The 16,867-nt window shown below is 46.3% G+C and overlaps 1 protein-coding gene and 1 long non-coding RNA gene across 3 annotated transcripts in view; one reads left to right on the forward strand and one right to left on the reverse strand.

Moving 5' to 3' along the window:
- UBASH3B (ubiquitin associated and SH3 domain containing B) overlaps positions 1-16,867 on the reverse strand; it is a 135,132-nt gene that overhangs the window by 24,831 nt on the left and 93,434 nt on the right. Inside the window, exons 2-5 of one of the 2 annotated variants that reach the window (XM_014843654.3) lie at positions 9,419-9,472; positions 8,490-8,676; positions 6,914-7,112; positions 3,521-3,690 (exon numbers count right to left, since the gene is read on the reverse strand). In XM_014843654.3, coding sequence (XP_014699140.1) covers positions 3,521-3,690; positions 6,914-7,112; positions 8,490-8,676; positions 9,419-9,472 — 610 coding nt within the window. Of the gene's footprint in view, positions 1-3,520; positions 3,691-6,913; positions 7,113-8,489; positions 8,677-9,414; positions 9,473-16,867 lie in introns of both variants that reach the window. The other variant, XM_044752246.2, reaches the window with a different exon arrangement.
- On the forward strand, positions 712-7,798 carry LOC139041080 (uncharacterized). Its single transcript, XR_011495648.1, has 3 exons — positions 712-851; positions 2,314-2,487; positions 6,879-7,798. It is a non-coding gene; the product is annotated as an uncharacterized lncRNA (long non-coding RNA).

A 16,867-nucleotide genomic window follows, 5' to 3' on the forward strand; every position in this document is an offset into this window, starting at 1 on the left:
TCCCAAAGCTATGAGTGGTAGATGAAATATTCTGGTTCCCACTTTCAGGTTTTAACTTTGGCCTCCGTTTTCTCACCTGTGAAATAATAGCTGGACTACAAAAGTTCAATGAGACAATCTAAGAAAACTCCTTAGGTCAGAGCCTTGTACGCAGAAGGGACGTCATTATTTCTACTGAATCGTGACCTCTGACTTTCCAGGTGGTGTCTTTCCTTCTAGCTGACCCTGACCCCTGGACCCCCGTGCAGGGTAGGCTTGTGCGCTAATCAGCTCATTGGTGTCAAGGTGACACATCAGAACATGTATTAAAGAAGGGATTTCTTTCTGGAAGTCTCTAATGAAAGGAGCCAGTCAAAATGTGATTTATCTCAGAGAATGAAAGTGATAATGCACAGAACTTGATTGCACCCCTGGAGTTCTGATTTTCCTTTTATTTAGGGTACCCATGTCTTTCCCTAATTCTGACTCCAGCAGCTTTCAATTCTAGACCTTCCTGTCTTCTGATCGCCTCCCAATTCCTCTGCCACAGACACATTCAAACCACTTTTCCAAACCAACCAGGAAGGTTTTCTGCTGGTTTGTTAAAACAGCTTAAAGAAAACAAAATATTCACAAGAACTCTCTTAAATCTCAAAGCTAGGTTTGCGATGATTCACTAAAAGGAAGATGCTTTTTCCTGGAACAGGGTGGAGAGGCAGCGAGTCATGAGGCAAACAAGCCTACACTCGTGCTCCTCAGATGCTCAAGCACAGCACAGTTTCGGCTCATAACGCCTCTGGCCCGGTAGTGCCTTTCTCTGAGAAACTGCAAGCGACTTGAGAGAAGAATTCACTCCTCCTATCGCTCAGGGGGTGAGTATTCTGTCTCGAGGTTATCTCCAGGGAAATCGAGGCACAGCAAAGGAGGGGAGGAGACAATATGACCTGGGTAGAGAGTGGTTGGACAATAAGTAGCTTTGATTTATTGAATAAGCAATACAAGAGGTAAGGTATTGCAGCAAATCTTGAATTCTAAGTGGTGCCCATGTCCCCAGAGCCCTTTTCCACTCACTGAAAGCACAGGCCAAAGTCAGCCTAAGTTTGAGAGACATCAGGACACACGCCTAGATTTGTCCTATGTGATACTTACTCTTTTGTTTTACATTTAGCATCTACGTGTCAGAATTCTTGAGTCTATCTCATGTATGTTTTTCTCCCTTCCCCTCCTTTCTGCCCCCATAAGGGGACTAAACTCAGAGTTTGCTGACTGACATCTTGAGAAGGGGTAGTCAGAGCCCTGTGGGATTCTAGGAATTGAACCTCATGGTTTGAAGCCCTTTTTACTCTTAGTAACAATAATAGCAGCAGCAGTTTTTGCTGTTGTTGCCCCCGCTCTGTGCTGGGTATTATGTTAGGGCCTCTCCATATATCCTCTTCATCCTCACAACAGTCCAGCGAACTATTAGCACCATTTTACACATGAGAAAACTAAGGACTGGAGAGTCAGAAGTTGTAGAAGCAAATCTAACAACTGCTAGAGTGATGGAGCCAGGATTTGAAGCCATGAGTGCTAGACTCCAGAATTTATACTTTTTGTATAGCTCTGTCCTTCCTCCAGATTTCTATTGCTCGGCATATCAAACTGGCATGGCCCAATGTAATCACCAATGTGGAAGAAACTACGTGAATTACAAGGAGGCATTTGCAAGCTGGGATCAAGTGAGAATCTGAACAGCAGAGGGATGAGACCTAGGGGTCTTTCTAAGCATCACTTGCTGAGTGTCCTTGCCTAAACCACTTTGCCTCTCTGGACATCTGTTACCTCCCTGGGACAATCAATCACACCTGCCTCCTGAGGACAGACGAAGGAGGCAGGAAGAGTTTACATATGCAGGAGGGCTCAGGTGAAGCCAAATGACCTCGGAGGGAGAACTTTATCAGAAAGAACAGTAACAAATGAGCTTTTACAAATAAGAGATAAAAGAGGCCAAGGTATTTTTAGAAAATAATTCATGTGGGCCTTGCTGCCTCTTTCCCTTGGTGCCAGTTGAGCAGAATGTGGGTCAGGCAGAAAAGCAATTACCCTTTGAGTTAACTGGAGGGCAGTGTTGATTAGAAGATATTCCTTGTAAAATTCCATTGCCACCTTCCTTCTCTTAGAAAGGTGACTTCTCACAGTCCATCTGCATGAACGTGACTTTTTTTCTTTGCCCTCAGAAGGAGTCCAACTGGCCACACCTCTCTTGTTATATTTAGGGCGGGCCCTAAGCAATTCCAAGAGATGTCAGAATTCTTAAGTAAGATCAAGCCCAGTCTCCTTGTTGTGTCTTTACAGAAACTTGCATCAAATGACTCGGAAGGAGGACACGACATTCCCATCAGCAGTCAGACAGCACTGCATGTTCCTGACCCTCACAGGCCCATGCCCAGGCCTGGACCTGGGGTTCACGGGTCAGCTCTTCCCAGCACTTCCAAAAACATAATGAGGTCGCCTACTCTAGACCCTGAGGTTCTAACTGTTTTTCATACTTAAAAAAATATCTAAAAGAGATGTTAAAAGGCTATGTAAATTAACACAAATATCAGTTCTTTTGCTGCTGAAAAATTGGGTAACAAATATAAGAACTGTTTCATAAATGTAGTTAAACTGGATGGCAACTTTTTCATCAAACAATGTAGTCTTTTTAGATGACTTGCCCATCTTTGTTGGTCAGAATCCCTGGGTTCTGGCTTCAGCTCTGGTCCTAAACTGCTATTTAGCTTTGAACCAGCCACTTCATCTCTTTCTGTCTCAGCGTCTTCTTCAGGGAAAAAACGACAATATTGCTCTTCAGGGATGGCACATGCCAGTCCTAGAAAGCAATGTCGATGCCCTCAGAAGAAGGATGCTAGGATGGTGCCAATCCTTCTGCCTGCACTGGGATTTCATTGTCCCGTCATGCTTCTCATGTGATGTACACAAACTCTCACGACGTTTGGTCTGTGCTTTCACTTCATGTGTGTCTGTTCTCTCCCCCCTGCTGGACTCAAAGCTCCTTGAGGACAAGTCCACATTTTAAAATTCTGGTACATTCCATGGTGCCTTGCCTGCCATAGATACTCAGCAAATATCTATTGATTATCTGTTTACAGATTTTTTTTGTATTTATGGGTTCTCCTCCTCACCTAAGATCAGGATGATGTCTCCTATCTATTAACACCATGAACTGATATAATATTTAAAATTCTTCCAACATAGTTTTATCTATTCTCCCACTTCATTTCTATATCATGCCAGTAAGGTTGGCAGGGCAGACAGAACAATGGGGATATTACACAGATGGGCCACTTGGCACCCAGAGAGAAGTGATGCAAGCGCAAAGCTTCCCAGTGAGTCAGACAGCACCTGGACAAAATCCCGGGCCAGCTGACTCCGGGTCTGGTGCCTGCTTCATTGCCTTCCTTTGGTACCCAACTCCTCGCAGCAGCAAGTAGCAAGCACTCCTGGTTCTGATTGCACCCCTGCACCTCTGGTAGAATCAGGAACCACAGTGACACATTACCTCATGGTTAGCAAATCGGATGTCCCGAGAGAATATGGTAGCCACCCAGTCACACCCTAGTTTCACATCAATATTCTGGGCTAGTTTCTCCAGGGTGGGTAGGTGGCTAGCTTGGAAGTGGTAAGCCAGGGTCACATGCAGCTGCTTCTTATGAGGTTCCACATGTACTTCTGGAAAAAGAAAGCAAACGGTCAGTTATTAGAATGTGGAAATCATAGCAATAGTGGAGACTTAAGGAAGAACATAGAAAGGTGCCCTCATACATTCAGCTTCCCAAATAACAAAGGAGGGAGTCCCTCCATTAGACAAGAGCTGTTTCCTTCCTTCACAACAGCAGAATAAGGGAGGAGGGATAACAAATCCTGAATTAACCCACAACTTGACAGATCAAGAGCCACACATCTGGCTTTTCTGTAGGAGCTATGGATCAGCTGAGAGGTAATCATTTTGGTTGGCTCCTCCTCACAACTCCAACTGATTATCACCAGCCCCACCGTTCAGATGAGGAAACTGAGACCTAAAGGAATGAACTAATTTACATAGAAATAAAGAGCAAATTTTATTATCCCGTGACTCCCCAAGCTATATTGCCTTTGTTTTGCAATCAAGCCTCTTAGCTTCTGGGTGGCTCTGATGGAAAAACAATGGAAAAAGATAGAATATTTTCAACGTTTAATACCAGGTCTCTCAACAGCATTGGGTCAAATAATCCTTTGTTGTGGGGGCTGTCCTGTGCCTTCTAGGGTCCTTAGCTGCATCCCTGGCCCCTACCCACTAGATGCCAGTAGCGCCCCCCCCAAGTTGGGACAAGCAAAAATGACTCCAGATATTGCCAAATGTCCCCAGGGGGCAAAATTGCCCCAGTTGAGAACCACTGGTTTAAAATACACAGACTGTTATTCTAAACACTCTAAAAAACAAACCAAACCAACCTACCTACACGAGGCAATGGCTTTTCTCTCTCTTTTGCACATGTTTAAATGGGGGAGAGAAATCTACTGTCCAAGCTAGAACACTGAAAAAGATGCGACTAGAGGGACTTGAGGGAATGTGAGAAATTAAGGGGCTTGCTCAAGTCACAGAGATAGAGGGAGAAGCTGAATCTTTGGTTTTGAGCACTTTTTCTGTTATACTGCATTGCATTTCTTTGGTACACGCCCCATGCACAGGCTATGTGTCTTGTTCACAAGGCAGCCTCAGTGCTCAGCACACTACAGGCTTTTGTACTAGTCAAACGAATGAATACACGTGAATGAATCTCCTTAAACCATCTAGGATGGAGGATGACACTAAATCTACTTGCTGACAGAAAAAACTCTAGAATACCAAGGCAGAAGTTCTAGGACAAAGACATGGTGGCCTGCTTTTAGGTTCCAAGAGCTGGGCCACCTACACTGGGCAGGGCCACCCAGTTCTCCAAGTCACCACCAGGGGGCCACACAAGGGCAGAGAAAGGAGCCGGCAGAGCTCTTAGAGAGTGCCCAAAGATTCTTAGAGAGGAACTGGCTCTCCCCTTTTTACAAAGAAAGCAAGCAAGGGCCTGACTGTCTCTCACTCAATACGTGCCTTAAGAACCCGCCGCAGTCCTGGCTGAGACCCGCTTTACTCATTTGTGAAGGATTTCGGTTTTGTGGCTACAACATTAGTTTTGGTCCTTGTGGGACTTTTAGTGGTATTGACAATAGCTACTGTGGGATGAAAAAGAGCCATTTCTCTGAGGTAGAGGGATAGGAACAGGAAATAATGTGCCTCTTTATTATGCCATTTCTGTGAAATATTAAGCTCCTGTGAAATGGCAAGCTCCACCAAAGTCAGAAAGCAGAGACCAGTCCTGGGGGAAGAAGCGTGCCCAGGGAAGGGGTCTAAGGAGGCCCCAGTCCCGAAGTAGAGGAGGTGTTTTAAGGACCCAGAGTTCCTCTGAGAGTGGAGACCTTGCTGTGACCCTGCTCAGTGGTGCTGAGCCCTCAACACACTTTTCCTAGAGTCCGGAGCCCTATTTGGGGCTTTTCTGGAGAAGAGGAACATGGAGCAAAAGGACCAAGTCAGGGATGAAAACAGCAGCAAGGAATAATGGCAGGTGAGGTACAGGCCACAGGTCAGGAGACCAATGATCAAACCATGCTGCTTTACTCAGGTCTTCCCCCTCTCTGGTGCTCCGTATGGTGTTGGGTTGGCAAGCTCCCGTCCAGCTTTGCATTCAACACTCGGATTCAGTTGTGCAGCTCACACCCTCCGCTCTGGCCAGGATGGCCTCTACACTGTCCTCCGCACGCACCCTGCTCCTTCCTGCCTGTGCTCATGCCACCAGCCCACCTGCAGGGCCCATCTTCCGTCTATGGATCAACATGGTCCCAGTGTGAGCTTCCTTTCTTCTGTGAAGGTGGAACCACTCCACCTGGTGATGGCCTCTCTCCTCTCAGAGCTCTGTGATCACACAGTGCCTGAACTGGGATTCCCAACTGTGACTCTGGCCAGGAGAAACCACTTCTTATGCTCTGTTGGATTCCTCATGGATAAACACATAGTAGGTGCCCAATAAATACCTGCAGATTGTGACTTCATTCTTAAGGGAGCCAATAGAGACTCCCCCACCCCACTGTCTGTCTGTCCCACTGCAGGTAAGGCTCTTGCTCAGCTCAGTGAGCTTGTGTGCACCTGGAGTCAGACAGGGGATGCTTGGCACACGTCTCCCTCTTGTCCTCTCTCCATGCCTTCCCCCTAAGTCAGCACACATCCTGAGCATCCCTTTAAGCTAATTCCTTTGATGGGAATTCTCAGTTGCTTGAACTAAGAGCTGCCATGAAAAGAGCAGGAGCCATCTTGTATGGGTGGCATTTTTGGACAGCCTTTGAGGCTTAGAGGTCTGTCTAATGGGTTTCAGTGAGTTGAAGGGCAATGGCTCAGTGGGTTTTATCACTGCTCGATACTAAGTGGTTCCACTCTACTCTCTGTGTTGTGTTACCCCCTGAGCAAAGCCCTGGGTCCTCTTGGAGTGAGACCCAGATAAAAATGCCTGCATGGGAGGGAGTTTGGGAGGAAGAAAGGAAGGTTCCTTAATTCTGAAATGGGAGAAGAGGGTGGTGGTACCAAAGAATATGTTTATAGTTCACTGGGGAATAGTCATTTGTGTGCCTTCAACTTGGGCGTTAGGGAGTAGGCACTGGACATTCTCTCAAGCTTAGCGGAACAATAGTTTAATATTTTTTAAATGGAGCAAAGAGGTGTCGGGTGCTGCAGGAAGTGGCTGTGTTCTTTGTCATGTTCTGCCCATTCCTGCAGGACCCTCCAGCTCCTGCCTCCATCTCACTCCTCCACAATAATTTCCTAGCCTCTTCCTTCCCAACTTTCTGATCCACAGGCCCCAGGGCTGGCCTGGCAGCTGGGTTGGCTCACCGGTTTTGGATGCCGCCTCTGCAGCAAAATCAGCGGCAAACTTCTTGAGGACCTCTGCGCTGTCTTCCTTCACGAAGAGGCCGATGAAGTTGGAGGAGGTATAGAGCTCCAGGGGCAGCGGGGCTGAGAACTTACACTTCCAGCGACTCACGGTGGTCTGCAGGGCTTCCCCCAGGGCGTCCACCTTGCTGTCCTCACACTGTCAGGGGAAAGCAAGAGGCTTCATTCAGAGACAAGACAAGATGAACGTCTGCTGACACTTAACATTTGGCATCCTCTGTCCAGACCTGGAGGCTGAGGATGCAATTACTAAATGAATACTTCTGTTTGTGAAGAGGAAAAAGAACTGCAGACTCCCAATTAGGAAATGGATTATCCAACTGCTAAATTAACCTAGGGCAATGGCCCACCTCTTCCCTCCCTCCCTGCTATGATCTGCCCCTTTGAACCCAGCCGGAATGCAGTAGGACTGGTCTAGCAGAAAGGAAGAACGGAGGAACATGCCAGGAAAGAATACAGCGCCCCAGGATAAATTGTGTGTTTTCTACTGTTTTGCATCATCTGCACCTTTTCTATTCCTCTTAGACAATCAAAAGTTCGACTCTACTTCCGCCCCCATGATAGATGGGAAGAATGAGGCTCAGAGAGCTGTGACATCCTCCTCCTACCCTCTTCAGAACACTGGAAGAAAGAATGAGTGTGTCTACAACTCTGAATGCTTTTGAGAAAGATTTTGGGATGACTAAGAGGAAATGATAATCGCTTTAATTTTCAGAGTGAATGGTAAGGGAGAAGGTGTTAGGAACATATTTTTACCTGAAAAAAAAAAAGAGAGAGAATCTGGAAAAAACAACCCAAAATATTAAAAAATATATATATTGTCTTAAAGTGCTACCATTGTTCCTTGTCTTGAATATATCTGGATAAATCAATTCTTCTCCATCTCCACAGAGAGCTAAAGTAGATGAAACGTATTTATATTTATTAGAGTGAGGGGGATTTAATTTAGTCATTAAATAAGCTTTGTGACAGCCAGGACTATTAACTAGGTAACTATGGCAGGTGGAAAGTATCTTTGCTGTCTCTAGAAAGATCTAATGAGACAAAACCTGTGGACAGTGTCCACGAGGCTAAAGTCGCTTTCCCTGTCTGTAGACTACATCTCTTGTTCCCAGCTCTCTAATTTCTACTCTTCCCTTGTGAGAGTGGAAGGGTAGACAATGGACAAGGGGGAAGCTAGGTTAGTGAATCTGTTCCCTTTGTGGCTGTCAGACCAATGGGTCACTGAGTGGGTCAGGCTTTCCCTAGGGTCCTGAGGAGCAAGCAGTCATCACGATGCTACACCAAACCTGGGGTGCTCCTGGGCCTTGGCAGATATTGGAAAAAGGAGCTAGGGTGAGTAGCTGTGGACCTCACTGACTCCTTCAAGGCCCATCCAGCTCTAGCAGCCCACGACTATTTCCGTCAGCTTCCTGAGAGGCTCTTGACTTTGACTCCAGGTCCTAAGGGGCTGGGGGCTGGCTGCGTTATGGGAGGCAGGCTCCCCCGGGCAGGGGGTAAGGGGATTGTAGCTTACCATAAAGAACTGGCAGAGGGTGATGTGTGGGAAGATGTTGTGTGCCTTGTTCTTCCCGCAGATCTGCTTCGACTGTTGCCAAAAGTCGGAGAGCTTCTGTGCTAAGGGGCCAGTGGGGCGGAGGTAGAGGACGTACTCCCGGGGCAGAGGGTCATCCAGGAAGGGATCACCGACGTGGGAGAATAACCTGTAAGAGAGGTGAGAGCCAAGCAAGCCTTGCTTCAGAATAATGGAAGGGAAGGAAGAGATAGATCCACCCTCCATATGTTCCACATCCTGGGTACTACAAGGGGAAAGGTTTTCATTTTTGTGCTTTAAAAATATACCCCTCAAAGCTCACCCCTTATAACCAACTCTCAGAATACTAACTTCTCTTCTCCTGTCTGTCACATTGTACCCAGGGACCACAGCTCCCTAAAAAAATCCTAAATTCGCCTTCCAGGAAGCATTCTCAGATAAACCCCAAATCCTTTTCCAGTCCACCAGTACAGTTCCAACCTGGCCTGTCTCTTTAGTTCAGTCTATGATTAAATCCATGTGCCTCCAAAGACAAAGGAAGCTTCGGGAGGGTCGTCTTGCAGTGTCTGCCCTGCATAGCCATATTCTGGAAGGTAAGCAGGAATTTTTCTAAGTTGAATTGCCCAGCATCCACACACCTAAAGTGTATCTTTAAGTGACTGGAGCGGGGCGGATATTGTGATAGGGGCTCTGTCTTGAAAATACTTTGAATTTCTTTAACAGCTTGAGGAGAAGCATGCCTTGGGGCCAGGGCAAAGGCAATCAGCTTGATAAATGGGTTGTCACAAGGTCTTTTGGCTCATCTCCCCCCTGGAAGGGTCCATTAGAGAAAGGCTGCACATCTCTGCTCATCCACATACACTTAGAGTTAATTATATGCTATTTCCTCAATTTATTTATTTCATACCAACCAGTCACATGCTGCCTGAACACTTCTTCCTCCTGTGGATGCCAAGGCTTTTTGTCTGGAAGAAGAAATCAAATTTCTATTGTTAGTATTTTTAGCCTCCTATCAGCTTTTCTCCCTGCAGTGGCGAGAGCTGAGTGTGAAGTAAGCGACATCAAATCTCCTCCATGGTGGGGAGACACCTGCAGCAGGACTTCCCCCCCGAGGGTCACAGCAAGGCACATGGAAGTTAGGACTTGTAATTAATTTCCATGTCATTGGCATTGGATTTGCATGCAGCCCGACAGATCATGCAGTCTATTTTCAGCAGCTTCCACATTAGTTTTATTTTCGCTTCCCGAAAGGTTGCCACGTCTTGCTTCTTCCCCCTTCCCTTTCACCCACTTGCTCTTACTGACCCAGATCCCCTACAGAGCGTTTATTTGCAGCCCTTGGCAAAGTGTGTTACAAAGTGGTGCTGAGAGATTAAAACTTGAGGCAAGATGCCCACAAGGACCATCGGTTTGGATCAATTCAGTGCCACCTCCAACTGCCACCACCAGCCTCAGGCTGGATCCATAATCTCCAGCTATTCTATAGACATCTTTGGGGACAGGTAGCCCTAGGTGAAAGAGTAGGGCCAGAGCAGTGATGTTCTCACTCCCACGGCTGGAAAAACAACTCCGAGCCTTACTGGTGGTAGGGCAGTATCATAGGAGGGTTACAGCAGAGGCCCTGTGGACAAGCACACAAGTAGAGCACTTCTAAAATTTCACACCGGTCTCCAAGAGCGAGCTGTGTATAAGGAGCCTTGAACAGTGCCTGCAACACTGGAGGTAATCAACAAATGATCGTTCCCGTCCCTTTCCACTACACTGATACAGGGGCGTTGGGAGAGAGGTGAGGGAAGGGAATTCTAGTTTATACTGACACTCTTTCTAAGCATCCTTTTCCTGGTGATAAACACAACTCTTCCGTCATTTTCCTGCTCCCTCTATGGAGCTATTAGAATGGCTGATGCTGTGAGAATCACAGAGGGTCAGATTGGAAGGGACTTCAGAGGTCATCCATGAGCCCAACTTCTTCACTTATATGAGGGGAAACTCAGGTGGAAGGAAGTAAAGTAACACGCTCAGAGCAGCCCGCTAAGGTGACAGCTGAGTGAAGGTCAGCCTCTGTTTCTCGGCTCCACAGCCCAAGGTTAAACGCCTTCCTTTTCCCCATGAAAATCTTAGCACAAAGACCAAATGCTCAGGATAAAGAAATCTGCACAGCTAAGTAGAACAACGTTACAGAAGACACACCTACTTACAGTAAGATGAAGTTACGGAGAAGCAAGGCAGGCTCCTCTGAACCCCTCGGAACAGAAGCTCATGCAGAAAAGGCTGGACACACAGGGACTCCCCCAACCATCCCCACACCTGATAAGGTGCTTAATTGCTGCGAGTTGCCAGCCTGTTTCCTTTACTGCTTACTAGACCATCAGAGGCCACACATCTTACTTTTTCCAGTTCCAGAAACCATGGACCCACAAAAGAACACAAAACATGGTCTTTCAGAGGTTAGAATCTCTGAGGATTAAACTCACCCAAAAAAGACCCATTGTTTCAAAAACAATTGGGAAAAGGAAAACTCATTTGTGGTACAATGTGCTATTTATATGAAGGATCTAATTTCTTATCTTTCTAGGCCCTTCCCCCAATGAAATATATCTGACTGAAATTTAATTTATTTTTCCTAAGCACTAGGAGTATCCTCTGGAAATGAAAGATCTAATTAAGTTATGGTCCTCGTAACTCAAAAGACAAGTTTTGGAGAGGATTCAAAGATACAAGTGAGAAAGATCATGAAAGGTTTGGGTGATAAGGCTGTGAGGAAAGGTTAAAGAAACCCAAATTCTTCTTTCTGAAAAAGACAAATCTGAAAAGTCTTCAGTTTTATGGAAGGTTATCGTATCTGATGTACCTTCTCTAGTGAGGGTCAGCCAAAGTAAAATAAGCTTTTGCTATAGCACAAAGGGCTCCAGTCAGATACCAGGAAGAACTTCCTGGCAGTAATGTACTATAAAAGTGTTTCATTTTTTTTGGGGGGGGGAGTTTCTAGAAAAAATTTACTGATCTGAAACAGAGGTGTGCGATTCTCTAGGCAAGAGGAGTAAATTCACCGCTTCCTTAGGGTCACGAGCGGAACTCTGCTGCTCCTTCACCCACTGTCAGGCTGACGACGACTTAGGTTGAGTTTGTTCCCAGAACTCTGCCCACAGAACAGACTGAACATGGGCACTGGCAGAACACGCCTCCCCCCCCACCCCGCCCCACCCCCACCCTGCTGAAGAAAGACTGTTGCCATAGAGCTCCCACCTCCATGGTCCACAGATGGGGCCAATGCCAAGAAGAGTAGGGTGTGTGGGGTGGACCCCAAACACCAGGCTGTGCCTGAACAGCTGCTATCCTCAGAGTGACTCAGAAGTTGGCAGAGACTGCTGGAGACCTTGAGCAGATAAAGGAGGAGGATTCCTTTCAAGTCAAAGGCGAGCAGTCCAGCCACTGGATGATAGCAACTAGTTGTTTACATGGGACCTTTGTGTTTAGAACCGGTGGGACATGGGAACTGCTGAAGTTAAGTTATGTCAGAATACAGATTTGAGTTCTGAACCTGGTCCTAACCTTCCCCATTATGTCTAGGGTTCATTCGTAGCCAAATGTGGGGATAAAAAGATGCAAACTCTGATGCCCTGCTAATGATGCGGAAGGACACACAAATCAGATAAAAGCAAGGGCTCATCAAAAAATCAGGCAAGCAGCTGTGAGGCAATTAGCCAAATTAGGAAGCAGCAGCATCCACCGAGGGCTTTGCTGCCTGGAGCTGGGATGGCTGGGATCCCTCCCACTGTCTGCCCTCAGCTCTGTTGAATTTTGGGTTCCTGGTTGGTCTGGTTCCAGGGCTCCGGCTTCATCCAACCACCGGGGTCAGAGGTTTAGGAAGGAAAAAATCCCTTTCCAGTTTGTGTGAGACAAAGCAGCCTTCCTTCCTCCCTCCCTTCTCCCCCTCCTCTCCCTGCCTTCCTTCCTCCCTTGCTTTCTTTCCTCCCTCTTTCCTTTTCCCTCCCTCCCTCCTTCCCTTCTTTCCTGCTTCTCTTCCTTCCCTTCTCTCCCCAAGGAACTCTTACCAGGAAACCAAATTAAAAGCAAAAATAACACCAAGAGTTTACTGAGTGTAGCTTTCTGATCTAAAGTTCGACCGGTTGGTGCCGTTTCAGAGACAATAGCCTCTGGCTCCCTTGGCTGGACTCAGGCCTGCCTGAGTAGATTCAGGCTGGTCCCATGTCCAAGTCCGGCAGGATTCTGACTCCCTCTCAGAACCACAGGTTTTGAGCTTGACTGGAATTTCCTGTTTAATTGTCATCCAGGCTGACTTCCTCTGCAGCCACCATAGTTCTCTGGGGTTCCACAGTGGTCTCTGACCCTCCTGGTAGGTCAGTTCCTCTCAGCTGAACACCAGCTATATGCCAGGCTCTGCATTACTACTGGGTATACAGAGAAAAGAATGGTCCTTGCCCTTAAAGAGTTCACAGCTTTACAGAAAGAAACAGACACACGAGCAGCTTCTTACAATGCAACATGGTGATGGCCATGACAGAGAGGTGTTGATTGTGCTAAGGCAGCTCGGTATAGGCGTACTAACTCAGTATGGGGGCAGTTTCTTGGGCTAAGGTTTTCGAACTGTATACAGAACTACTCCAGGTGAGGATGCCACTGCAAACTCAAAGAGGTGCCATGGGATATTTTAAATTTTTGAGGGGAACTTAGCAATACCTATCATCTGTTGGACATTCCATAAGCTCCTAGCTTGAGGTAGTTATAACTTCAACACTAGATTGTATTGCATTCCTTTTGATGCCATATCTTTGTGAAGCAGGCGTTTTTGCAACTGCTGTAATAAAAAGCAAGTACCCAGTGAAAACCAATGTGGAACAGGACATGAGGGTGGCAGCGTCCAACCTGATTCTAAGGTTTGAGCAGTTGTGCAGTGCCCAACAGACACACGCATCCCCTTAGTAAGTACTTGTGATTATTTAAGAATGATACGAAGATATTACTTCTGTTCAATTTTGTGTATTATTTTTTCACACGGCTCTGTTAGGAGATAAATACTTACATTGTTTGGATCTAATGACTAAATAAACAGAACTATTAGGTATTTATGTTGGCCTACAGGCTCTACGTAAAAATTACTGAGACACTAAGGGTACTGTGAACTGAAAAGTTTGGAAATCTGACCTAGAAGAAATGATGTTTTATCTGGATCTTAAAAGCAGAGTGAGAGCTGGCTAGAGAAAGACAGGAGAAAGGGACATTTGCAGTGACGAGAATGGAAAGAGCTAGTGTATGATGGCAAGAAACAGCACTATATGTGCAGGGAAATTAGGGTTTGGTGACACTAGAGCAAAAATGGTAAAGCTGGAAGAAAGTAAAGATGAAGCCGAAAAGGTAGGCAGGGGACAGCTCACCAAGGTCTTTGTGCCATTTTAGAGAGCTTGAACCTGATCATGTTATACAGTGGGCAGCAAGGAAGGACAGTAAGTCAGAGAGGCATGATGAGGTTTGCATGAGGGATGGATTTAAAGAGAGGAACTGTATGCTGGAGACTATTTAAAAGGCCTTGACAATAGATCAGAAGGGGGGCATTGAGAGGTTGAACTATAATGAGGATGGGAATATTGGGATTGTTGATTGAATAAAGCTTAGAGACTGATTAGGAGTTGTAACTTGAATGCCTATGTGGATGGTGGAGACACCTCTGAGTGAGAATGCAGCAGTAGAAACAAGTTTGGGCTGGGGTGGTAAGTGGGCCATGAGTTCAGTTGTTGTTCCCTGGGGCACCTGGGGGTCTGGGCTAACAGTGAGCCAAGTATCCTGAACAGACGCCAGTTCCAGTCGCAGTGTGACCTGTTCCTAAAGCTTTCTCTGTTGGCCTGACTATGAAGCCTTGTCTCTTTTTGTTTGTAAGGCAGACATTTCTTTTAGGCTGCCCATTGAGTTCCTATTTCCTGTCTCAGGATACCTGCAGCTCCCAACTCATTCAATACTGAGGTCAGTAAACTCAAGCCATCCCCAGCTCAGGGGGATAGGTTAGCCCAGAATCCCAGGTTCTCCGAGGTGACTCACCTCTCACGTGCCTTCAGAGGAGACTCCATCCCCTATTTTATTGCACTTGACTAAACTCAAATATCTGATGCCTGAAGAGAAAAATGGTAGGCAGCATATAGATACTAATGGAAATATATTCCCTTAAAATAGTAAGACCTTGATTCAATTAAGTAGAAAACTAATTTGTTGAGCTTTCTAATTACTTGAAGTTGTTCTGTCCTTGGCTTTGAATTGCTGGTAGACACATACTCACGGCCTCAGGATCCCATCTGCTCTGTGCATCGGTTCTCTGTGACCAAGGACTTACTTATGTAGGAAAAGAGAAGACAAGGGGTCAAGTGTGTGATCCTCCAAGTGGACAAAGCTCCCTATGCAACCAAAATCAAATTATATCTTTCCTTCATGTAGCTAAGACAGTCTCAAATTTTAGAAACATTTAACGCTAACTATAGGATTTTAAAAAAGGTTCTCAACCTCCAGGATACTGGTTGTTAAGTTTTCCATATCTGATACTGTGAATTCAATTAAAAGATGGCCTAATTAGTCAGATATCTCAATCCTTTTCCTGGATCTGCACTGGACTGGGGGATGGGCAAACTTAGATAGACCCCGACTCCTATTTTTCCTGATTGGAGAGTCTAGTCACATCAAGAGGCCACTGGGGCCACGAAGCAACATTGAGGGATTCTTTTAGGGTGCATTTGAAAAACAGATGCTATTTTGTAATGTGGTTTTAGGTAGAAATATCAGAGACTTTTATTGTGCTCTATGAAGAGTCGCCTGCTCAGTGCCGACCTTCTTCATAGCACGGTTTGGGGCAGCTTCACAGCCTGCCTCAGGCTCACAGATATCCTGAGAAAAGAGGGCGAACAGGCGAGTCCGCATCTATTTGTTTCGGTAGCAGGAGAAAAATAAGGATAAGGAAGTCAATAATGATTGAAGGTCTTCTGTGTACCAGGCACTTAATAGACGTTAGACCTCATGACAAATGGTGAAGCCAGTGTTGTTAGGAGCTCCCTGGACCTGGGTGGCTCTGCCCTGACATGTCAGCTGTCCAGTCATGTGTGTGGTTGTCCCAATCCAGGGGCTGGTTCTGGAGGCTGTGACTAAAGTCTGAATCAGTGAAGGGAGTATATGGAGTAGCTGAAGCAAAAGCCTAGACCCCCGAGGAAGCATCTCAGCTCATGGCCTCCAAGCTCCCTCTTCTCTAGAAACCCGAGGAGAAGTGGCCCCCAAACCTCTCACTGGACGTGATCGTGGAGATCTGCTCCAGACCCCTGGGGTGGCTTCCAGGTTGGAATGGGACTACTTGGCGGCATCCCTCATGTGCAGAGCCTTCCATCAGGAGCAGTAGGGTATGACGATGAGGTGGATGGACACAAAATACAGATCAGACGTGAGTCTAGGCACTCCAGTGACCAAGGATGAGAGGTGCTTACAGAGTAACCAACTTAATCCCCTGAATTTACATACTTCAGCCCCTCTCATCGTTCATTGCCCATTAATTGAGACTTCACTTTCTGATATGGTTACCCTCTCAGCTACTAGTGGCCAATGAGATCCTTACAGATTCAATCCTACCTTTAATTGATGGTCAGAGGCCAAACAAATGTGGCAGAGCATCTGAGGAGCAGCTAAGAGACACACAAGCCAAGGAGCGTCTAGAGGTGGTATTTTAGCCAAGTCTTCTTGGCTCAAGTAAAATCAGGTTCTGGTCAAATACTGTTGCTCTAGCAGGTCCTTGCAGGAGGCTAGAACATGAGCACTGGTTTTTAGGTACCCTTTCCCCAAAGGAAGGCATTTTCTAATCTGCTGCTTTAGTTTTTTCATCTTCAAAGAAGAGGTGATGAATGGGCACACAAGAAGGTCGAGAAAGAAAAACATGAGATTTATAAAGGTTTTGAGGTCTTCAGAAGCAACCCAAAGTGATAAACAGTGATTCTGTGGCTACAAAAGATCTTGAGACCATCCTGTCTGTTCCTCCTTATGACCAGAAAGAAAGGGGAATTCAACAATGTCTCTTGATTACCTAATGGCCCTTGTGCTCAGAAAGTCCTTTCTTGTGTCCAAACTCCTTCCACCTGTGCCCAGACTCATGCCACCTTTTTTGTACCTCGTAGAGTTGATCACTCTTCCCTATATAACAAAATAACTTATTCCGTCACTTTCACACAAGGAATCCAGCTACTTTTTGTCACCAAGGCCTGTAAGATAGGCTTGCAAAGAGCCTGGGCAGTTCAGTTTAACAAGCTCATCTCCAAAGTCTCTGCCCCTCTGGCCTCCTCCCTGTGAAGCTGAAGGAGGGCAGTGGAGACGTCTGTCAA

The sequence above is a fragment of the Equus asinus genome, chromosome 20 (assembly GCF_041296235.1).
Source record: "Equus asinus isolate D_3611 breed Donkey chromosome 20, EquAss-T2T_v2, whole genome shotgun sequence".
NCBI classification, from domain to species: Eukaryota; Metazoa; Chordata; class Mammalia; order Perissodactyla; family Equidae; genus Equus; species Equus asinus.